The sequence below is a fragment of the Blennius ocellaris genome, assembly GCF_963422515.1.
Source record: "Blennius ocellaris genome assembly, chromosome: 2".
In the NCBI taxonomy this organism is placed as follows: Eukaryota; Metazoa; Chordata; class Actinopteri; order Blenniiformes; family Blenniidae; genus Blennius; species Blennius ocellaris.
The window spans coordinates 22,425,205-22,450,161 of NC_137651.1; the positions used below are offsets into that span (position 1 = coordinate 22,425,205).

The window sequence follows — 24,957 nt, forward strand, 5'->3', positions numbered from 1 at the left end:
GGATATAAAAGCAAAGAGCTTATTAGGAGCTGCAATTATAGCATTTTAAAGTAGAAGCAACCACTGGTGACAAACTAGTTTTGGCAGTCATGTATTATTTTCCCTGTTCTCTCTAATGAGTCAAGTATATTTGGAATCCAGAGCGTGCAGAAAGAGGTCTATAATTATTTAACAATACTAGTTAATGTAACAAACATTATACAATACTTGCTGATATATGAGTACTGATAAGAGTAGTAGTGCAATTGTAGTGAGGTGATGATCCCACATTAATTTTGTTTAAATTTCAGGATTGATTGATTATGCCTTGTGTGTCCGTTGCAAATGTGTCATTTAGTATTAGGAAAAAGATGGTGCACACTAACATTCATTGTCATCTGATGTAATTAAGTGCTTCTCTGAGTATAAGTACCCATGCATGGGATCAGACGATTTACATGAAGACTTGCTGGAACAACAAACTGCTTCTTGTAGGTATCACTCTGCATTTTATTCCAAGCTAATTCATATATATATATATATATTTTTTTTTACATTCACTGCATGGAAGTCTTCGATATATTCAAATCTTAATATTTAAAACGCGACCAGGAATCCCTTGACAAAGAGCTCTTTGAATACAACAGGAATTAACTGGATAAGTAAAGGCTAAACATATTATTCGCCCCCAAAAAACCCAGTGGTTCAGCAGTGGTGTCTGTCCACGTTGAAAGATCATCCATCCACATCAACAGTGTGTGTGTCACATCGTGTCCCAGCGAAGGTCACCGCTGTGCTGCAGCTCGGACTGACAACCTTGACTTCACCTGCTTGTACAGCTGGTGTGAGGAAGGAAAGGCCAGATATGATCTGAAAAAGGTCGGAGGAGCAGCGGAAATAACTGCGTTCATGCTTGACCGAGGAGGAAACCAACAGCAGCGTTAAAGGCAGATCATTTGAGACTATGGAGAATCGCTCACTGTTGAATGAGGTATTGTTGTACTAAATATTGTCCAGTCTATATAGGTGCTACTCCCAATGTGCAGAGTAGGCCTGTTAACGTAGGCAAATGTTTTTGAAAGGCTGTTTATCCATTACAGCGACTGTGGTTACATGGAAATGCTAATGGTGGAATATCTTGCACGAGGCTGAGGAATAATTAAAGCGCTCCTCCTTCAATATACATTAACGTGAAACACTAAAACAGCGGCAGACAACAAATGCAGTTAATGATAAAAAAATATATATATATTTTACTTATATTTTTTTGAACTTCATGTATGAACACACAAAACATTTGATGGCAAGGATATTTACAATTATAAAGTAAAACACTGAAATCATCAGACATGTTACGCTAGATTATTCAGTCTAATATACACAGTCCTTAAGAGTTTTAGTGGCTGTCCCACTTTCCCCCAGAATTCCTCTCCTTTATCTTTTTGTCGCCATAGCATAAAAGTTAAAATCTTCATCCTGTGAATCAGGTTTATGATGTTTTGAAGCAGTTTCATGAGCAGCATTTGGTTATTGCCTTTTTACTCCCGACCGTAATGATGAACGAAGGTCCTAATGCCAACGTTCAATATGGAGAAGAGCCGTGCGGCTCATTGACTGTTTTCCACTGAAACCTCAGTCACTGTTACCATTTTCAAGATATAATAGTTGTCTTTCAGTAACATTGCATGACAATGGTGCTCGGAACTACTGATGATGCAACACCTTTAAAAAAAAAAAAGCTCCCAAGGTGGAACTTTTTGAAAGCCCTCTGCCTCCATGAAGAAAGCAGAAATGTTATGCTCCTGCATATGTGCACCATGGGTGTGGTAATTGGTTCTCCTGAACACGTGTGAGCAGATGGACAATAACAACAATGGCGGCCTCCAAGAGTGGCATGGCTCCCAGTCCATATTCTCCTGGGACGGGGTGGTTTAATAGTTCAGAGTCACCGGTGATAACAATCAAACGTGTTCGTCCGTCCAAATCATTGTACGTGTACTCACCATTCCTAATGTTTATCGCGCATTGTTCTCTGCCCATGCGTAACTCCATCCTTTTCAGTATTTCTGCTCTAACCCTATTTCCATTCAAATGGACATTGTTTTCCAAATGTTGTCGCGCAAATGCGAAACTTTCATGAAACGAAAATTTTAAAAATTATGCGTTTTCACCTGAAACGTTGTCGTGTAAATGGGGTCTGACCGGACCGCATGTGACCAGCATGTAAACACAGCAGGAAGACGTTCCACGGGGAAGAGGGTGGAGGCCCGTGCCTCATTAACAGCCAAAAATAGTGCAGCTCGTCACATCCGCCGCTGTACTTGTCGGTTCATGTGTGGAGAAAATGTGTTGATTACTTAATGGGTTGACAGGATTAAAAGTCGAGTTTAGGCTTGCAGGAAAGAGTCACCGAGATTCACTACCTCTGCTGATCAGTCTGAAACGACACAACAAGTGAGCATCATGCAGCCTCCTGCTATTACAGTCATGAGCTGCATGCGCATCATACCCCAAAAGATTTCACGTGCTTCACAAAGCGCACAGGATTCTCACATTATGCCATCGTTTAACTTCCTATAGTCGACTCAACAGTGACCAGGATGTCGCAGGAAAGCTCAACCGTCAAACAAGCAAAGGGTGGAAATATTCACACCTCCATCCAGCGACAGTGTGTTACGAAGGAGCAGAGCTCTGAATGAAAGCGGCTCATCGGAGCTCCTGTCAGGCCTGCGTGGGAGTCAAGACGTTCTGATTAGCAAACACTGTCCAGCCACTTCACATGACTCCTCAGCACAGCGCCGCCCACTTTCAACCTGAGCATGAAGCTAACCCGGCCACAAACTCAGCACAAACTACCATGGTTGCACCATGAGCTTTCTGCATTTAAATGTTCTTTTTTTTTTTAATTATTATTATTATTAATAATAATTAAAAAAAAAAGATATAGCCGTAAAATTATCACATAATATTATTACAGGATTTACTTTTGGTGAGGTGATAGAAAAATATGCAAACTGGGAGTTTGTCTATTGTGATTTGATCACAAATTTCCAGTTGATTGAATTGAAATGTTTAATTGTAACCTGTATTCTGTGATGCCATGTTACCCCTCAACAGTACAGTGAAGCCAAATGTTGGCGCGTCCCATTAAGACACCTAAACTGAGCATCCGGCGCATGAATGAAGATCACAGTTGAGCGCAGGTATATTCATGATCAACCACAAACGTTGCACTGTCTTTTCCCTCTCGTGATCTCCCTCTCCGTTACTCCACCCCCTTCCTCGTCCCTGCTCATGTAAGTGGTTATCGGGGCTAATCCGGAGGGGAAGTGGGTCAGTTGTGGTGTGTGACGTGCACAGAGGAAGCTGTGACTCATTCATGCTTGAACTCGTGTGATGAGGCTGGTGACCTGCACACCCTCCAGGAGGTGTAATCTGGCTGCTTGATAGGTGAGAGGGGCTCACGTATCGCTGTTAAGAGCTTGTTTGTCACATAACCACAACCACACCGGGGGGTGGGGGTGCATCTGAATTGGGACATTCATATTGGCTCCAACTCTGTCCCCTGGATTAAGGTGTCTGGTAAATGACCAGAAACCAGGACCTGAAGCATGTTGACCACCTGGAGGAATACTGCCCCCACCTGGTGAAGAACAGTCAAGACAAAAGCCACAAAGCTTTGTGGGGCTTTGCATGTGTGCAACTAATTAATTGAAAGTCAGCAAAGGATGCAGAACTCAGCGTTACTCAGCCTTACTCAGCTCTCACATATTGATCCTCTCTGGAGGATCGCTCTGCCATTAAAAGCAGAGCGAGAGCTTAAGACGTTTTCTTTCTTACCGTGGAGTCCCGGGTGGGAGATCTGGACAGGCCGTTGCTGCTCGGCTCCCACACCGAGGAGCTGTGGGCTCTGCTGCTGCTGCTGCTGCTGCTGCTGAAGGCCTCCTGGGTGGAACTCCGTGAGAGGGCCTCCTGAGTGGAGCTCCGAGACAGGCCCGAGTAGCGAGAGCCGGAGCCGTACGAGTCGGACACGTCACTGGTCCGAGTGCGGTAGCTCCGTAGGGCACTGGTGGAGGAGGACGGGGTGGAGGAGGCAGATGACACATCACTGAGGCCCAGAGAGGCCAGGTCCCTGCTCAAGTCACTCTGGGATACAGATTTTCGCCGGCTGAGCGAGATGCTGGAGGCCACCGGTGATGAGGAGAGGTAGCTGGACTGGACCGAGGACGAGGAGTAGGAGCTGTAGCCGCCGTACGACGACCCCCCGCTGAGGCCCGACGCCCCGTAGCTCTTAATGGGGGTCCTGCTGAGGCTTTCGCTCCGGCGGCCGATGCTGCTGCTGCTGCTCCCGCTCCCGAGGATGTCGGTGCGGGGGATAGTACGCCCCCGGTCACGGTCGGGGTCCGAAGAAGTGCTGTAGTTGCGGCTGCGAATGGCAGAGCTGCTCAGGTAGCTGGAGGAGGAGTAACCTGAGGTGGACGAGGACGAGGAGGGGGTCGACTTGTAGGACAGCCTGTCCCGCTCGCTGTAGGAGCTAAGGCCCGGGGTCAGGGAGGAGTTGTAGGAGCTGTAGTGGCTGGTGTAGGAGGGGCCAGCGTAGCGCTTGGCGGTGGAGGAGACGCGAGACATGCTGCTGCTGGTTTCTCAGCAATGGGGAGGGAGAGCCTCTTGAAGACTGCATCGACTGCACACACAGCAAAAAGACACAGCAGCTCCGTATTAGTTCATCAGCAACAATCTGATCAATGCTTACACTATCGCAACAACGCTGAGCAGTGGTTATGTCATCAGTTATTCTTGCTTCACTCAGCATTAATCTGCTTGTAAAGACAAAAATTATTCAACTACAGGCAAAACATCATGAAAATTGAAATCTATGATTTATAGTCAGATGATGATATAAGACGCTGTTAATGACCAAACCCTGACACACTCTTCTCCCATTTCTACTGCACTCTGTCAGGTTTCAATCCATCAGAGCATCCCATCATGTCTGCAATGTTCTCCTGACTTAAAGGTACAGCATGGGCCATTTGAAATGGAGGGTGTATTGAGTCAGTCAGTGAAGCAGCAGTAGGAACCATTATTATAACAATGTGGAAAGCGCTTGGCTTCTACACAGTCCTTGTGATAATCTGGTATCAGTGTTGACACTCTGAACCCAATCATTCGTGACCACTGCATCAACCAACAAGAGCCAAAGAGGTGAAACTCAAAAAAACCTGGGCCAGAGCAGACTGATGCAAAAGTGACTCAACACGGCTACCCAATGTACAACAGAGGCATGACTTAAATCAAACAAACTGCATCTTTAAGATTTTGTTGCTTATTGACTTGCGTGTTAATGTAACTATCAATTTTAAATTATTTTCATGTATTGAGCTTTCATTCTACTGACCAAATAAGTGCAAGCTTGTTGCCAAAAAAACCAATGGCTTTAATTGTGTGTGTTGAATGTGCCATTCCAAAAAAATGAGAGAGAGAGAGAGAGAGAGAGAGAGAGAGAGAGAGAGAGAGAGAGAGAGAGAGAGAGAGAGAGAGAGAGAGAGAGAGAGAGAGAGAGAGTGAGAGAGAGCAAGGAGGAATTGAATCCCAGTGAGGAATCACTCGTCAATACTTCATCTGCAGGCATGCTCGTTTGTGGTAATTGGTTTCCCAAAGTTTTCCCTGCTGTGTGTTGTGCTCCTCGGAGGTCTGCGATGTGAAGCTACAGTAACAATGCCACTGGCTATAGCCTGTCACGCTTGGTGAATTTCAATCCAAGTTAAGCCCTGAGCCCCTCAGCCAGGAGCAGCCAACTATAGCTACCCAAAGGGCATCTTCTAAAAATAGTGGTCAGTGTAAACAATTGATTTCAATATGTGATTTTTTTTTTTACTTCCTAAAATGTGCCAGGAAAGTGATTTATGTTTCATCAAACTGAGGGTTGCAAGGTGCTGGGGCTGAGCTGGGTACAGGCCAACCCTGAACAGGATCGCCACCCATGAAAGGCCAAACAGAGAGACAGGCAAACACACACACATTCACACCTACATGGAACCAATGTCAAAGAGAAAACTCATGCACACGCATGCAGAACATGACAGCGTACAGAAAGGCCTCTGCACTGTGTGGGCTCCACTGCTTGCATCTTATAAACTGCATATAAAACCTAGGTAAGCAGCTCAAGCCCAGCCTGCCCAGTCTTGTAAATACAGCACAGAGTTTGTCCTCAGTCCAATCAGACTGAAGAGTAAACACAACAGAGGCTGACGTTTTTGATCATTACAAACTAAATAACATACCGACCAAACTTTAGAAACCCTAAGCATTTACTTCTCCCATTACAAATCCCCTCGCGGGGCATCCTGAGGGTCTCCCGCGGCTATAATGGGACGGTCCAGCCGAGTGTCGGAGGTGAGGCCACGCAGGCACAGTGTGTTCCTGTGGCGGGCCGGGGCAGAGAGGCTCTTGTTCACATGCACAGCAGCGTCTGAATAAATAAACATATCTGGTGTTGCTGATGCGTGTTGAGTTCAGTGAGCAGAGGCTCCAGTTTCTTCAATCTCTCTCCTTATGCTTCCTGTCCTCCCTCCCTCACCCTCTTTCTCTGTTTTCCTCTACGGCCTCCTGCCTCCCTCTTGAGCCCTCCTCCTCCTCCTCCTCCTCCTCCTCCTCCTCCTCCTCCTCCTCCTGTGTAGCTTTCCTTCCTTCTGGGTTTCTATTGCTTTCTCCTCGTGCCGCTGCAGCTCTGCCTCTCTGTGACCACAGCTTTATCAATAATTCAGCGCATGGATCTGGAGTAGGCAGACAGGCACCGTGATGGAGACGGGCCAGCACGCGGAGGCAGGTCCGGCGGCTCTGAGTCAGCCGGCTGAAGCCAGGCTTTGGAGAAGTATGAGGTTAGTTTCTATAATTTGGCAGTGCTGCTGTTTGGTGGGTTATTTTGGTTTTGGCAGACCCGTGCAGACAGCAACAGCAAAACGTGGACGATGCGTCTGACATCACCCAGACCTGGATTTGCTCTGCAATCCCCTCTTTCCGAGAGATGCTGGAGCCAGATAATTGCTAAGTCAAAGCGATGTGGTGGGCAGGGGGGTTGAGCTCGCAGAAAAGGAGAGACGACTCACTGACCTACCACCCGAGGCAAACAGGCCCAAAGCAGGCTGATCACAACATGGATGAAGCAGTCATAAACACTGAAACCAGAGCTTTGGGTTCAAGTCAGGCTGAGTCAGCAGCTCCCCTCACCGGTGACCTCAGCTTTGAAACAAAAACACAGCATTAGCTCCATCACAGTATTGGTGGAGTGTAGTCTTTATTATGAGTTCTATTTATTTGTCCTCTCTATCTAGCAAAAATGGGTTTTCATACACCTTTCAACACCAGATAACATTAGCGGTATGGGAGAAAACCTCTCACAGCTGAGTCTGAATTGAAGGTGTGATAATATATGAGCCATAACTCAGCCAAATGATCAACTTAAACACGTATTTCTGTTAAGCTGTTTGATAATTCACTCACTCGTGGTTATTGTGATGATATGTTTAATCCAGAAATGTAAATACTGACAGTATGACATGGCTTGTGTTTATCACTCACTGACTTCTTCTCTCAAACAAATGGCTGGATAATGGATGAGAACACCGCCACTTAGTGGCTGGAATAAGAAATGAGCTGGTTTCATTTGCTTGAGTTGAACAAAATATGATTGATGTAGGGCTTTGAAATAAAAAGATCTCACTCTTCTAATGGTAAAACGCTATTATCTCTCCTGTAATTGGAGGAAACTCACAAAAAGATCCACTGGGCATCCATCCATCCATCCATCCATCCATCCATCTATCCTACAAGTGAGAGGTGTAGTGTGGTAATTAACTGTTCCTCTATGTATGTGTGTGTGTGTGTGTGTGTGTGTGTGTGTGTGTGTGTGTGTGTGTGTGTGTGTGTGTGTGTGTGTGTGTGTGTGTGTGTGTGTGTGTGTGTGTGTGTGTGTGTGTGTGTGTGTGTGTGTGTGTGTGTGTGTCCTGTGACTGACTGGTGACCTGTCCGTGGTGTAACTTGACCTAATGGAAATGTGATTTCCCGTCTTTACCTGTCCACATGACGAAGTGTCCATGAGCAAAACACTGAAGCTCCCAATGGCTGGACGGAGCAGCCTCTCTTAATACTGTGTGAATATAAGGGTGACTGTGATTAACAATGTAAAGCGCTTTGAGACTGCTCATGCAGTTGCAAAGTTCGTTCATCTGGGATTGTTGTAAGAAAACCAGTTGTTAGTGAGCGTGAGTTTGTCCACTGCAGTGTTTTGGCGAATCAGAGTTTGGACAGGGATTCCTCAGTCGCTCTCAGAGACCATCTCTACCGGCTTTCAGGAAAAGAAAAAAAATCTTTACCGTTGCTTTAAGACTACAGTAAAATGCTTCCCTCAGGCATGGACTGATTGCCTTTTACAGTACTGCGCACTGTCAGTTCATTCGAGCAGGTAATTTACTGACAGAGCACAAAGCGAGCAGCCGAAAGCAGACAGGATATTCCCTGACTTCTCAGGCAAAGCATCGGTCTTCGGAGCAAATTCCACAATGGTCCAAAGCTGCTGCATCATTACAGTCCCAGCAGCTTGAAGCTTCCCTTCAGACAATAGGAATAAAGTAACAGTGTGAATCCTGGCCGATCTGCAGGACTGCAGGGTGTGTTATTTTTGTTATCAGCGTGAGGCAGAAATGCGAGTCGTTACCGGCCCCAGCGTCAGGTTGAACCTCACCCGAGGTGCCCGATGCCCGCACCTCCCGGTGTGCTTTCCCACAGCGGTGTCACATCCACACTGAGAGGGCAGCCGAGTGGAACAGGCTCGGGCTGGACTGGTGGGCGAGCTCCTGAAAGTGAAGCGCGAACAGCTAATACGCCCGCGTCGGCGTAATGGAGTAACGCCACGCAGTATGGACAACACGAAGGGGGGAGAGACGAGAGCAAACTATGGATTCCACTTCTGAGAAGAGACGTCTCCAAGGAAACAACAGCACACACACAAACACACTCTGGCTACTCTGCATTTTCGGCCTCCCTCGAGGCTGCGCTAACCAGTAGTTACCATAGCTACCAAGGCAACAAGCTGCATTTGTTTCTTGTTACCAATGCATAAAGGACATTAAAGTAGCAGCAGGGAATAATTTAAGCCAATTTAAGCCTGGTACCTGCACTTAACACTCTGCATTCCAGCCCTTCCTGCAGAGAAGCACCAAGGAAATGAAGAGTGTCCAACAAGAAAGCGACAGATATCGAATATGAGAGTTCATAGGCGAACCAACGGCCACTACTGCCAAGCTCCTACTAAATCTGTATTAAGAAAGCTGTCAACGGTGTGGCAGGAGTCACAAACTCCCTCCTGTGTGATTTCAGCAGCTGAGTCCCGGCATCCTGTTGGCACTGAGCTGAACAGATGAGGTTTCACTTACCAGGCAGGTTTTGGGAAACAGAGCTAAAAACTTTTCAAGAACCTCATCCTAAATACGTGGAAGTGGATTTAGGAGCAACTCGGGGAAACGGGAAGAAATCAAGACAACAGCAACCAGTGGATTAAATACAGACCCGCTTTGCTCGGAGACTTTAACAATCACCCAAGAATACTGTGACCATCGGCTCAAATTCTTACATGCTTAATATGCCTGTTAGCTATGGACTTTTTCCTTATATACTTATTTTAAATATGAGGTTTATATGTTTTCATTCCAGGTTTGGAACTGCTTTGAAAATTCTATATACATGCAACTAATACTGTATTTAATGAAAAAAAAATATATTTATGACTTGCGCCCATGAACCACTAGACTAGAGGAAGCTCGCGTACCACTTACCACAGAGTACCGGTTGAAATTTGGCTGAATGAATTTTAAACTAGCAAAGATAGGGTATTTAAATTGTGATAGGTATAGATGGTGCAGGAATTCCAGGGCAGATCAGTGAAAATGATTGAGATTTCTGCTTCACATTTCTCATAATAACCTCGACATTGTGTTTTGCCATCTAATACATCCAAAAAAGGAAATTCCAATGATTTTTTATGTTTTTTTTTCAAATAGAACTTTATATTTTCAGGCACAAGCACTCAGCAGTGTATTAAATGCAGACAAAAAAGAATGGATAACCTTTTACCGAACTGCATGGAGAATTTCATTACGATTTAGGGATATCTTTGAAGCTATAAAACATTAAATATGTGCAATGGTTTAACAGATATAAATGCCTTATAATTACATTAATATTTTCTTGACTTTAAAATACCACTCAAGTAAAAGGAGAAGCTGTAAGATCTACTGCAATAACAAAGCAACATTGTGTACTTCAATTAATGCCCTACAAAAGGTTAAGTCCCTTTAAAGGTGTTGAAAAAAAAAAAAAACAAGTGTGTAATAAAAAAACATTCATTATTTTCAGGCTTCATTCTACCTGAATAGCGGAGTGTTGCTAACTGAGCGGATTGATCTGCCTTCTATGTGCTCCTATTGTGAAAATGTGAGATGTTAAACGAGTCAATCAGTCAGATCTCTTCCAGCACATGTTGTCCTCACGGGTCACCTCGGGCCTGATAGGAGAACGGAGCGGACCTGGAGAGCGCTTGGAGAGTGAGTGTGATGACGCAGGACGCTGCCGCAGCAGCCCTGGCCCCGGGTGATGCCCCATGAATCTAACATCAGCGTGGACGCTCTCTGGTGACTGAGTGTGTGTGTGTGTGTGTGTGTGTGTGTGTGTGTGTGTGTGTGTGTGTGTGTGTGTGTGTGTGTGTGTGTGTGTGTGGAGAGGCAGTAAATGACTTGCTCCGTCTTGGCTGAGTCAGTTCCAGCTTTTAAGCGATGGCTTTTCTCCATGTCTGCTCGGATGTTTCACCTATCAAAGTCACAAACCACACGGATGATAAAGAAGACACAACAGGTCGCTCCACAATTCACTTCCTCTCTGCTCAGTTGGAAGACTGTGATTCACATCGATGTTTGAGAGGTCAGCGCGCTGACTCCGGAAGCCGCATTTACATGCTTTCACCACATCTTCTCTATGGTCAGTCAGCAGCCTGCTGACCATTCATTCAGCCTGACATCAGCATCACATCAGCCCTTCTGTGTTGCAAGAGTGGAGAAGAAGCGCCTCGCCAGAACCAATCAGGAGTGAGTGATGTCCTGCTCCCCGCCGCCGTTATTCTCAGACCACATAGGAGCTATTGTTCTGAGGCCTGCTGTGTCTGTTTGTTGATTTACAACAAGCAGAACAGCCGTACCAGCCTCATCCACACACCCTACCTTTCACTGACAGCATGTTTCACAGATCTGTGTGTGATAGGTTTTGCAGAGCAAACGACGTTCTGTTTTCTTAATCACTGAGTATTTTCAAAAGCAAAATCTATTATCGGAGGATTGAATCAGATAATATTTGTGACCAATCTATGGGCAAACTTTCTCACATCTTATAATATAAAGTGCTTTGAGGACCACTCAAGCAGTGGAAAAAGCGCTATATAAGTGAATTTGACGACGAACTGCAATGATTTTTACAGAAAGACGTAACTTCAAGTCAGTTGCTGCAGTAACAGAGCTTGAATCTAACCTGGTTAGATGGCATCTTCACTTAACCTGGAGTTCCTCTCTGCCTCTCTCAACAAAATGTTTAGATTAAAGAGCCAATTGATGTTGAAAATGCTGTGTCCTTTCCAAGAGATTCCTGTTCAGGAAGAAGCGTTGTTACCTCCCTGGGAGCAAAACGAGAACACAAGTACATATTCTATCAATTCCAGGCATTTAATAATAATGATAATGTTTTTCTTTGCAGTCAGTCATGTTGATCTAATTGCCCTCATTACTTTGTTCGTTGCCATGGTGAGTTGAGACACTGATGTTTGAATTCATTTCATAATCACGGAGCAAGCTCCGATAAGCTGTGTTGAAACCAATGGCGACGTCAAGCAACCAATGGCTTTGAGGCTAATTCTAGTTTTCTATTTTTCATGGCAGCATCACCAATATCTCAGCTCAGGCCTCACTGTTGCGTTGTATCCTTTACTGATAGAGATCTGTTGAAAAATCAATGCTTTCTTTGACATTTTTACCACTTGCTTGGCGGTTTGGCGAGTCAGATTGGAGCGTCTCGTGGGCCCATTTCGGTCCACGGTCATTACGTTGGACGCTGCATTAGAGGATCACTGCATGAGCAGTATAAATACACATCAGCTTTATTAAACCAGCTACATTCAAAAGGTTATGTGGCTTGCGCTGACGCTGTCTCTCTCTTAAGCACACTGAACAGTGAATTTCATCGTCACTATCGACGGATCAGCATTAGCGGCCCAGAAGAACGTGCGGCTCCACTCAGGCTGCTCCTCAGGGGAAATGATGTTTGAAATCTGACAGCGAGGACGAGTAGAACTCGGAGCTGTGCTGGCTTTGGCCTGGTCTTACAAGCTGCCATATTTATAACCTGAAATGTGAGCAGATAAGAGACTGCGGATGCCTGCGTGGGCCACAGTGACGCCTCCCGTCCTGCCGCTCTGCCAAACATATTAAAACCAGGCTTTTCTGTTCCGACGTGGCTCTGTGTCTTCAACCTAGCTGCTGGTTAGCTGTTATTCAACACTTTGTTTTGACCTCAGATAAAATGACAGATCACTACGGTACAGCCAAGGTTCTTCAGAGCATTACACCAAAAAAGACAAAAACTTCAGGCCTTGGCACAAGAATATCTGGAAAAGCTAATAATGCCAAGTACAAATATCTGACTCATGAAAATGCTGGGGAAAAAAAAAAAAAAATGATGCTTGGGCTCTATCGCCTAACATTCCTCACCTTTAAACAAATTTTAATAAAACACAGATCACACTCGGTTTCAATGGCTTACTTCTCTATAATTACTGACGTCATTCATTACCCTCCTCGCGACACAAAGCAAGTTTCTACACTATGAAAACCCGGAGGCAGGAGGGTGACTGCAGTCATCACTTCCACCATCTGTGGGGCAATAAAAGCAGCAGTGACCTCAGAGAGGGCTGCGTCTGCGGGCCAAATGTGAATTGATGCTGCACCTGTACGGTTTACTGGTGTAATTCTTTATTCATTGAGCGAATAATCCGCTCAATTAGATACCATTATGATCTCAAACGCACGTCCGTCTCTGCCAGTAATCCACACGGACGTGCGTTAAGACACGCAGGGCTGGCTTCACACTATCACCAGCCGGAGCTGAATGTCTCACCTGTGGAGAAGATGGAGCTCTCAGCACAGAGTTCACTCTATAGCAGCAGGTTTTTTTTGTATTGATTACAAACTGCTCCTGGATCCTGGATGGCCTCGTCTCTGGAGAAAGCGCTTCAGATCACTGTTCCTATGTGTTGTTGGTAGTAGGCACTGGATCCGGGTTTGGCTCCAGGTTTGTTTTCCATGTGTATAATGCACTCATGGATGAAGCCACAACACCCACAAAACATCAGTCTTTTTAACTCAAGCTTGTCGAGTCCAGAGGCATTTGGTCACACTTCCTCAGTACGGATATATATGGTGATTATTGGATGATTGCCTAAACTTTAAACTTTCCAGTTCACTTTTTTCTTCTCACGTTGCAGCACTGTCCAGACCCAGAGGTCAGATTTGCATGATTTCACAGTGGGAATGAATAAGGACGTCTCCATGCTGGGCTGGGTGACTAAATGCAAGGGGCCTGGCTCCGTCATCCCTCCTACTGGCGACACTCACTGGATAATAATTTAGGCAATAAATTAGACTACGGAGGTGGTACGCTTTGGACTAGTCTGTGATCATCTCAAACCTTCTCGCCGCACTTCGACTGTCTTATGGTGAGCGTCGCGGTCTGAATGTCTACGTGGCGGCACCGCAGCCAAGTGAGGATGAAGCCGACGTACAACTTTCTTCCTTAGTCATTTCTGTGAGTCACTGCTTCAACACGTCTCCTATTTTCATAAGTTCATCTGAATCTCTAACAGAGCGGAGCTGGTCACTTCTGTAGTGCAGTGCAGAATTCACACTGGGACAAAGTGTGTGTGTGTGTGTGTGTGTGTGTGTGTGTGTGTGTGTACGGCACTTACCTGCTGTATTAGTACCAGTGTGTCAGTCCACGTTGACTGTGAAGGCTTTGGGGCAGCTCATCCTACTCTTGCTGCCAACACAGAGACACACACACACACACACAAAGGTTTTTTGTGAGACCGGTCAGGTCTGTGAAATGAAGCAGCAAAATGAGAAACATTCAGATTATTACCGAACAAACGTGTTTGGATTACAGACTGTATGAGTCAGTGAGCTCTGTGGGGAAAACTGAACACATCCGCGTCTTACTGGTGCCGCCACAAGTTCGACAAAGCAATGTTTCTTACGTATAGCTAGACAACATTCCAGTTTTTGTGCCATTGTTCAGCTTGCTGTGATTTCTCAGAAAAGACGTGTCACTGTTTGGGGAAGTCATGTAATGTTTCTGTGCCAAAAACAAAAACAAAACCATTCATTTACAGACTGGCGTGTTAAACTTTGGCTTGATTCAGACTCTGATGACATAAAAATGTGAATATTTCCCATTAATGTAGTGCTTCCTGGTCAGAAACTGAAGATGCTGAAAAACGGGAGCAAGGACAATGGACTCATATTCAATGTGTCAAAAACCAAGGAGATGATAGTGGACTTCAGGAGGCGGAAGACACCTCATCTTCCTGTGACGATTGATGGTGTGGGCCGATCGAGGTGGTCCAGAGTTATAAATATCTGGAAGGTTCATCTGGACAATAAATGGTCGGTGCTTGCGAACGCAGCATACAAGAAGGGACAGAGCAGACTTTACTTCCTCAGGAAGTTAAAAATCATTTGAAGTCTGCAATGAAATGCTGTACCTTTATTTATCAATCTGTTGGAGCAAGTGCTGTGTTTTTTCCTCTCCATGTGCTGCAGCACTGAGAGGTTCAAGAGGTCGTTTGGCCCGGCGGCCATACGACTGCACAACAAACTTCTTTAATGTGCAATTTTAGCTCTACTGACAACTTATTTTAACTTATTCTTTCATTTTTTTTCTGTTAATCTGTACTGATGTTCGAGTGTTTAGTTATATATATAGCACACACTGGACATCCCAATTGCCCCAATTGGGGAGGAATAAAGTACTATCTATCTATCTATCCATCTATCCCTCTATCCATCTATCTATTCCATTCTTACAGCTCCACTCAGTTCACTCTTCCAAGGAACATTTCTTCCAAACTACTTGATAAATGGTTAATAAATGTGACGCTTTTCCTCACAATTTGACTTGCATACATTTTCATTGCACATTTTGATTCAATCGTTGTGAATATGTTTACACGTTTTCATTCTAACCCACTGTTCAAAATAAAAAAAAATTTAAGTTTATGCTCGGTCTGAAGGTTTTGGGTTTTAGGTTTCATCGTTTTCCGACATTTGTAATACTGAATAAGTGACTCATTAATCCAGAAGACACTGAAGAGATGAGCTGGTAATAATAAATAATAATAAATAATAATAATAATAATAATCATGATGATAGATAGTGGGAGCCTCACTGCTTATAAACCTGCAGATAACCAAGACTGATCGGTTCAGAGTCTGGGAGCGAACAGCTTCGAAGAAGACGGTCAAGCGAGCGCAGATGAATCTGGCGACGCCTCTGGATTAATTTTCCTCCGGGCGGATGAATTCACTCCAGCAGATGAAGCTTCGCCTCAAAACTTACAGACGACACAGTGTTCGACTTGTGGTGTAAGGTACCCCCCCCCCGGTAAGCTGTTCTCGTTTGTCCTACTCAGGCTCGGAAAAAAAATCTAGAACTTTCTGAAACTGTATCCTTCACCCTTCGTCTCTTCGGCGGCTTAAAAAAAAAACAAAAAAACACATCCCACAGCTGAGCAAATGCTCCCTCGCTGTTGAGCACCTAAAGCAGCAAAAGGGAAGGAAGAGTCGTGGGTTAGGTTGGTTTTTGAAGAGGCTCACCCGTGTCGTTCTGAGCGGCCGGGCCAACAAACAGACGGACGGACAGACAGACCGACAGTGGGAGCACTGGCCGCTACTTGGGACGCTCTGGCCTCCGAGTGCCAGAGGATAGTATGAGCACAGCCATCCAGAATGCCACAGATCAAATTTCAGCCCTGGTAAATATAGCAGACGCCTATGACCTCCACAGGTCACTCAACACTCGCCGGCATTCCAATTTGCTCTTAACCCTTTCGCATCCTCTTTAAAGAACGAAAAAGGAAAAAGCAATGAAGAAAGCATGACATTAAACCAGAGTCAAACCCCTTTAGAACACACCTGGAACCCTGAACCGAGAGTCAGACTTTTTAAAGACCTGCACAGCGGCTGACCTGCACTTTTAAAAGCAAACCTGGACTCTTCAAACAGACTGACACTTTAAACTTGACCCTGAACTTCTCTTCTCATCTCCTCAGTTATCTTTTTTTTTTTTTTTTAGACCTGACCCCGACTCTTCACCGAGACTCTTTCAATAAGACTCTGGTTCTTTAATTCACACCTGAGGTGCTTTAAAGAGGCACAGACTAGACATCATTGGTCGAGTAGAAGGTTTTGGTTCAAAAGCTCCCTGAAGCTTTCAGAAATGGAATATAAATAAACGATTTGGTTTTTTTAATTAAAGTTTTCACTGATTTTTCAAAAAAAAAAAAAATTAATTCTAATCTCCATGCGAAAAACATCTAAGTAGGGCAAAATAGGTAAAAGAGCAAGGATAGCTGGAACTGATAAAAAATTTATAAAATAAGCTCAAACTACAAAAAAAAAGTAATAAAGGAAAAGTGGTCAAAATTAAAATGATTAAGATTACAAGTCTGACTTTTTTTGAGGAAAGGGATAAAAAGAAAATAGAAATAGAAAAAACAAAAAAAGAAGACCAAACGTGAAAAAGCGAAAAAGAAATCATGGAAAAAAAGAAGACACATTTTTGAAAAAAAAAAAAAAAAAAAAAAAAAAAGAATCTCATATAGTTAAAACTGCTCTAACGATTAAGAAATGCACAGCAGCAATCAATAGAAAGATAGCTAAAGAAGCTTTTTCTTCACTTCAGATAAAGAAATATGCTTTAAGGCTCCAGACAAATTCTGTTTGGTGGGAAATTGTAAAGCTCGCTCTTTTGGTCATAAAGGTCACAGACCCCTACTAGACTGCCATTCTTTATAATACACCTGACCTTGGCTCTTCAAAACAAACCTAACTCTTTACAAACCCCAGATTCTTTCAATAAGACTTAGATTTTTTTTTTTACCCACACCCGGATGCTCTGAAAGTTGTTTTTTTTCCTTCTCTTTAAACCACACCATGAGTCTTCAGCCCTGAAGAAAGCTCTTTATAAACTGGTTTCATTTTGCTTTGTATTAATTAAAATTTTTAAATTAGACTTACTGGACAAACTGAATTCTTCAAGCAAGATCGGGACTTTTAACTCTAGATGCTGAGCAATGGCCAGGTTTTTTTTTTTTTATGTCACCAGATAGTGCCATAATAACCTCTAAATTAGAACTTTTAAGTTTTTACAAACTCACCCTGCATGGCATTGAGGCTGGTTTGAGAGAAAGGAGGTCACAATCTTTCATGGTTAGCATCATGGTCTCAGTGTTGTGTCATGTCTGCTACTCTTAAGAAACCTGTTTAAAATACTATGGTTTCTTTTCATTTCTTTTCAATTTGCTCGGCGGTCTGCCTCTTGCGGGACGGTTTTGGTACACGGGCCTTATGTTTGGCATGACATTCTAATCTGAACCCTAGTCAAGGTGAATTCTGTGAAGCCAGAACCTTTAAAGTGTGATAGAGTCAAGATTTAAAATACTTTATTTATCCCCAATAGGGGCGATTTAAAACAGCCCACAGTAGCCATATAAGCGCAGACATAAGAACTTAAAAAAAAAAAACAACCCGTAGCATAGAAAAAAGAAGTGTCCACAAACCACATCATAAATATCATGAATACAATAAATATTCATGAGTCGTCATATGACGTGCATTGTGTTCCCAGCAACTCGGCAAAGAGGGAGAAAGTGAACAGGTCGAGCTCAGTTCAATAATAATCGTTAATAACTGCAGCACAAATGCTGCACGTTAAAGAGTTCCAGGAGCCTGTTAGAATTCTTCTCAGACCCACTGGATCATGATTCATCCTCCGGCATGTCTGGGCTCCTCGGGGCCAGAATGGCACATCATGTCATGGTAAATGACACTCAGCTGGTCCGGCTCTGGAATTTCACATTGCAAAGTGAGATCGGCCATCATTTATTCCGGCGGAGCTCCAGCTTCACATTCAGCGTTGCATTTCTTCAGTAGAAAAGTCCGACTGCACCTGCCGGCTGTCATTCTGGCCTCATGCTGTGCAGCAGAGCTCCGTGAAACATTTAGCGGCGAGAGTTTATCAGGACAATGGAAAAAAAACAAAAAAAAAACAGACTGCCGCGGTGGACTGCCCGGTGCAACGTTACAACGAGGCGGACAAGGGACCGGGATGGACGCCGGGGGACCGGGACCGGAACTCGGTGCACTGCGGCGGCGGCAGCGGCGGCTGTGGGCCCGGTTCCACGTCGCTTCATCGACGTGATTTCAATACGAAATGCGGGGAGGCGGGGCTCCGTGCACGGGTTAGGTAACGACCCCGGGAGAGCTGCCGTGTGTGTATGGGTAAAACCGGGGGAACCGAGGCTGGCTCCCGAAGAGACGAGGCGAAAACTTCCACTCGTTTCAGCGTAAAGTGAATTACGAACCGACTGAGGGGGAGTTTCTCTCACCGTGTCCGCTGTCGGTAACCCGCTGCCCCGCTGACTCGCTCCAGCCCGGACCGGGGCGGTGTGTCATGAAGCTACCCCGCCCCCCCCCCCCCCCCCCCCCCACCAGTGGCACTTTAATGGACTTTATTACCACTTAATACACACAATTACGAACCGTAGTGACACTTCTGGTGTCAGCTCCCCCTCCCTTGTTTAAAAAACAAACACAAAACAACAACAAAACTTCACATTACGCCAAATAAAAAAAGATGTTTTAGCGCAACGTTTTTGAAGCCGAATGTTCCAGAAACACGTCCTGACTTCTAAAACCCACTCGGTGTGTTTTGCGAAGCTGCGTGTGGCCGGGTGAACTTAACGCGGCCGGGGGCTGACAGCAGTCCGGTCTGCTGCTGGAAGTCGCTGCAGTCACTCACCGCACAGTGGGAGACCATCCCGGTCCGGACGGGCTGCGAAACGCCCCCCTCCAAACGGACTCAAAGTACGGCTCTGGCCGGGCTGCGCCGCCCTTGCTCAGACCATTACTGACCCGGCAGGCGAGGAGGAATGACGGAGCGCAGCGCCGGGGACTTTAATGGAGACCACGCCGGGGTTCAGCCATATCTTCATCCCTTTGCAGTTGTAGAGTTTCGGCTGCCAAGTAACGGTTCTTTTCTCTTTAACGGTGACGTCAGCAGGACCAACGGGGCTCGTCTCTGATTGGCTCGTGCGTCCCTCAAGCGCGTCACCTGCATGCGCAGGGACACCGCCCCCCTACACCGTAACCATGGTGACGAGCGTAAACACCACAGATTTCTTTCATTGAAAAACTGTGACGTTCAAGTGTACTGGGAAAAGTGGCACTTCAGTCGTCGTTAGTGAAACTAATGGGAATTAAAAAATAAAAACCCCCATACGTTTACATGGGAGAAAATAAATTGTAGAAAAGTCTAAAAGATTTTATAAAGTTTCAGCAAGAATAACTTTAAAAAGCTGCACATTTTGATTTGAAGCGAGTAAAAAAAAAAAAAATAATAATAATCCAAATAACTCAAATAAATAAGTATTCACACAATCAAGCGTCAATAATAGCTTGGGTGAAAATCACCAAACGTTGGGGATCTTGGGTTGAAAACTTATAATTTCTCTCAGTAGAGGCTACGTCCGTGGAGTTGTCACGATATCTGCACAGCTGAGATATTTGTGAATAAAATTTCAAGCACAGAAAAAAGGTTGATTCACTATTTACACTTGATGTGAAGCTGCTGTTGATGTAACCTTGATATGAAGCTCTTGATTTTAAAGTCGGCATTTGCCTGTTAACATTAAAAACAAAGCTCAGTCATGGTTTTTTTTGGCTCACTTCTCCCATTTTTATCCAATTTTGACCATTCTAATATCAAAAAGTTCAATAGAGTGCTCTTGTGCATGATTTTAAGCTATAAATATAAGATTACTAAATTGGCTGTGTGGTTAAAGTTCCACAGTTATGTTTTTAAAACCTGCTGATCAGGAAGGTCTTGCATGAACTCAAACATAGGATGTTACCTGCTGGATTCTTTGTAATGTTTCAGCTGACTGAATGGAGTTTGAATCATTCATTGGCTCTGTTCAGATCTATTGCTTGTTAATATGTTGGTCTCAGATCATGAGATCAAGTCAAAGGGGCTGGAACTGCTCCCAGCTGATAATGGATTAAAAAAAAAAAAAATCAGGCTACACTTCTTGATAATGCCAGGTCTGAACGGGTCCAAAGAAGGAGACACACACACACACACACACACACACACACACACACACACACACACACACACACACACACACACACACACACACACACACACACACACACACACACACACACACACACACACACACACACACACACACACACACACACACACGCACGCACGCTCATGTTCACACATGAAAACCCTGGCATGTACAGGGAGAACATGCAAACCCCATAGAAAGAAAAAAAAAGACCCCAAGCTCAGTTTCTCACCCGAAGGTGGAAAGTACTGCTGCAACAGGAAAGCAGCATCTGTATGCAGCTGGTCGGGAGTATCAAGAACCTGCTGCTGCAGTGACTTTGTACTTATAAAACACAGTTACATTGGAGCTCAGATCCTCGCTGAATGTTCCACACTTCAGTCTGGACCTGAAAAAGCAAAAAACAAAACCTGGATCAGGAACGTCTCTATTCCTTCACATTCTGAGACTCTGCATTCCAAAGTAAACGCAGTATGGAGGTCCATGCTGGCTCGTTGCATGTCCTCCTGAGATTCCTCTGCTGCGGCGGCGGCTGCCTCTGATGCAGGATTATTATTTGCAGTTAATTTCCTGAACCCACCTGTGTTTGCTGCCCCTTGATGCTCTTGACTCCAGTCAGTATCCACTCCTTGTGAAGTCTCTTCTGGTTGACACTCTTCTCCCGGCTGCAGCTCCTTTCTGCTGTTTCGAGCTGTTCCTCGAACACTTTGTCCTCTCGGTCAACTTTTCGTCACGTTCGCCGCAGCTCGCCGGCATCTGGCCATATGTAAGAACCTTCTGGACTGTGGAGTTAGCAGTCTTCATCATGATTGCAGTAGTGTTGGCGCAAACTGACCCAAAGATTGGACAGACTCACACTGCAGAAACAGCACTGACAAGTTCAATCCAAATGCAAATTATTCTTGCAAAACCCTTTACACAATCCCAAAGCCTTTGCGATCATGCTAATGAGCCATTACTGATAACTCTATCAGATTACTAAACCTAATGTTAAATGACGTCTCCCGATAGGGAACAAGATTGCTTCATTTAAATATTCAGAGCACAAAGCACTCAAGTGATCCTCGGAGCTAAAGTGTGTGCTTGTCTTGTCTGACTCATACTGCAATATAACCATTTGTACCATGAAGTACATCCCAAACACTCCTGCTACAATCCCAAAGCTGCGGTGAATGAAACAAACTGCCACACAGCGAAGAGAGACTGCCATTTATTACCATTCAGTGACGCATCTTTCTCCACGTATACTAATACAAGGATGATGACTCACCCCGATCGACTTACGACTTCATATAGGTTCCCCCAAAAGAAAAGGTTATGCTTTAAATGCTACAGGTTATGAGCAGTACAGTGTTACATACAGTTTGAGTGAATCGATTAGCTTTAAACACGGGCGTCTCAGACTCAATATAATCAATAAGGACTCAAAGACAAACGCAGCCTTCGGAGATCCAGGTGAAACCCCGGTGTCCTACTTCCCGACATCCGGATGATCCAAAGTTGTGTTTGCTTTCCGTTCAAACCACACGTGTTGCGCTGAAGCTGACAGATGTCATAAGCAAAGGAGCAACAGAGCTCGTCACAGCGTTGAGCCAAAGCTGAACAGAGTAGAGATCATTTAAAATGGAGAGGAAAAAAATCCCCCCCCAAAAAACGCATGACAACATTTTAAATTTGTCCAGAAGCCAAGACGGAGTTTGTGGGTCATCAGTAGTAAAATAGCAGCTCTCATCAGCAGTAAAATAAGGTGGTACTTATACATACACTGATCAGCCGTATCATAATGACCACTGGCACGTAAAGCAATAGCTCTCATCAGCTGTTACCAGGTGGGATGTATTAGGCAGCAAGTGAACATTTTATAATCACAGTTTGTGTGTAAGATGCATTAAAAAAAAAAAAAAAAAGGGCACGTTTGACGACAAGGGTCAAAATGTGTTTGCTTGATGACTGCAGCTCTTGTGGTGTATTCTGGGACCATGTGTGTACCTATGAGTTCATAGAAGGAAAATCCGTGAGGAGGTGTGGTGGAGTCCATGTTACTGGTCATAATGTTATGGCCAGCCGGTGTGCATTGTGTCTTTACTGCTTTACTAACCCAATCACTTTCACACACACACGCACACAGATTTGAACAATGTTGGCAATGGAGCTACGACTGAAGCTGCTCAACTTCCATTGGGAAAAACTTGATCGAACTGGAAATGAGTCAACTTTTCATTTGGACTTATAACGTTAAGATCTTTCTTTCAAAGACGTTTTGTGACATTACATTTTTTTTTTTTGTTTGCATGCCAAATGTGAAGCAACCAGTTAGCTTAGCTTAGCACAAAAACTCAAGGGCAAGCCAAACAAATCTTGTCGTCCTGAAGCTCAGCTAAAGAAAAACACGATAACCTTAAAAAGAAGCCCAGTGCCATCCGGTTGGAGATTCATATTTAGCATGCAGAATAATCCTCACCAAGAAGGCAAATAGGTGTATTTAGTCTGATAAATGCTTTAGTGTTCTTTCCGATATCATATTATAAGTGAATGTGCAGAAAACGTCGCAGAAACTCGACAATGGCGGCGACGAAAAATACAAAATAAATCAAAATCACACGTCCACAGACTGCACAGCAGGGTGGCCTGTTGAGGCCTCGGCTGGTGGGTTTGTTGTTTTTGTCATGGACTATTAAACTATAACTTCTGATGAATGATGAGAGAAATGTGGCTCCAGAAAGGCTCAACAGTATGAGTCTGGGTGACCGACACCAAAACCTGAATCTTCTTTCCCTGACAATCCTGTCGGTGTGATCTGTCAAACAGCAAGACAGAGTTAAAAAAACAAAGAAACAAACAAAAAAAAAACCAACCTCACAGCCATCACATGTATGACGGAGTGTTGAGGTGGAAGTCTGACGTCACATACATGGACCGGGTAAAAAAGGCAAATGGAACTGGATCACACAGGCTATTTAGGGTTAACTGGAGCTGCTAATGTGATGTGCAGTACTAATTAAATAGCGGTAAGTTGGCGGTGAATTGAGCTTCTTTGTGTCGTCACTTCTGGAAATGTTCTCGTGAGCCACAAGTAAGGCAGCAGGGACTCCAGTTGCCCGTGTGCTTCAGTACAATTGATTGTTCACTACTCAATTCTTAATCTTTGAAAGGTGTGATTTAGGAATACTGAAAGTGATTAATACTATTTATTCTCAGTGCAGTAGGTGAGCATCGGTATGTCTGAACGCACAACACTGGTTTATGGGACACCGAGGAAAATTTCACAGCTTCTACTTTTCTTTGTCAATGAAGATCTGCTGTATATGGATTTCTTTCTTTCTTAAAGGCCACTAAACGTATTTAACTGCTCCCTCTATCAGCTCCATTGTGCTCTTCTGTGACTTCGACATTACATTCGGCAGTGCTTTCAAAACTTTTCTCCTGTCAAGCAACACACCACATACACAGTAAATAGCTTCTCCCCACTCGTGGTCAAACATCATTGATCATTTTTCTGTCGTTTCTGTGGAAATATACATCATTTTCAAAAGTTTTCCATGTTAACTCAAACATTTTTCTTAAAAGGAAACACAAAAACAATGTGTTTTCGCGCTGTCATGTAAATGTGGCGTTATTTTTTTCTTATATGACTGAATTTTTTATAAACCTCAGGCCTCCTCTATGATCGCTACATATTTTAGTCAATAATAAGTTGAAGTGTGGATTATAAATTTAACCTTACAGCATCACTAAAGGCAAAATATCACAAATAAAATCATAATATTGAGACACATTTTAGATAAAAATCAAAAGTTCGATAATGTTAAGCCATCATTTTCAACAGTTATTCTCTAAATCTACCTCTTCTACCTTTATTGTTCAGGGTTAGGCTCTGTTGACATGAAAAACCCCTGTCTGGTGCTGTTTGTCGGTTTTCGGTTCAGGTGGCAGGATTGCAGTGGCATGCAAATATTGGGTGGGCAAAAAAACAAACTTCATTTTGCACGAGGCGGGATTTTTGTAACATAACCTCATGAGCACACATGCAGAGAACAATGTGAATCCTCAAGCTGCTTTTTCTTCATCGTGTAGGTCCACTCAGTCTCTGGCACATTTAATGTAAATGCATCTGCACTTGTGCACTTATGTGACTACAAATGGACACAGAGACAAGTTATCGACACGGTTTAAAGATGTTGCACAATTGAAGCATTTTTTTCCCCCCTTCTTCTAAATTGCCTTGGTCAGATTTACCAGAACACAACAAAAAGTTCCCATTATCACTCGAATCTGTTAAACGGTAAACAGTGGCCTTAAACGTTTTCCTCAAATGAGAAATAAATATGTCTTATTGCTTGTATTTGTGTCTTACTCCATGTGGATGTACCTCGCAAAATGACTGTTTTAGTCAATATAGTCTCGTAACTGTGAAGGTGAAGGAAATTCCCACATGAGCAATGACTGCCTGGAAAATGATAAAACTGTGAAAA

At 44.1% G+C, this 24,957-nt stretch overlaps 1 protein-coding gene across 3 annotated transcripts in view; it reads right to left on the minus strand.

The window, feature by feature from the left end:
• Positions 1 to 19,335, minus strand: part of usp2a (ubiquitin specific peptidase 2a) — a 44,617-nt gene extending 25,282 nt beyond the window's left edge. For 2 of the 3 annotated variants that reach the window (XM_080511735.1, XM_080511733.1), the window contains exons 1-3: positions 15,945 to 16,064; positions 14,039 to 14,109; positions 3,820 to 4,663 (exon numbers count right to left, since the gene is read on the minus strand). In XM_080511735.1, coding sequence (XP_080367861.1) covers positions 3,820 to 4,608 — 789 coding nt within the window. In that variant the 5' untranslated portion in view covers positions 4,609 to 4,663; positions 14,039 to 14,109; positions 15,945 to 16,064. Of the gene's footprint in view, positions 1 to 3,819; positions 4,664 to 14,038; positions 14,110 to 15,944; positions 16,065 to 19,149 lie in introns of those variants that run through there. The other variant, XM_080511734.1, reaches the window with a different exon arrangement.
• Positions 19,336 to 24,957: the final 5,622 nt, after the last annotated feature.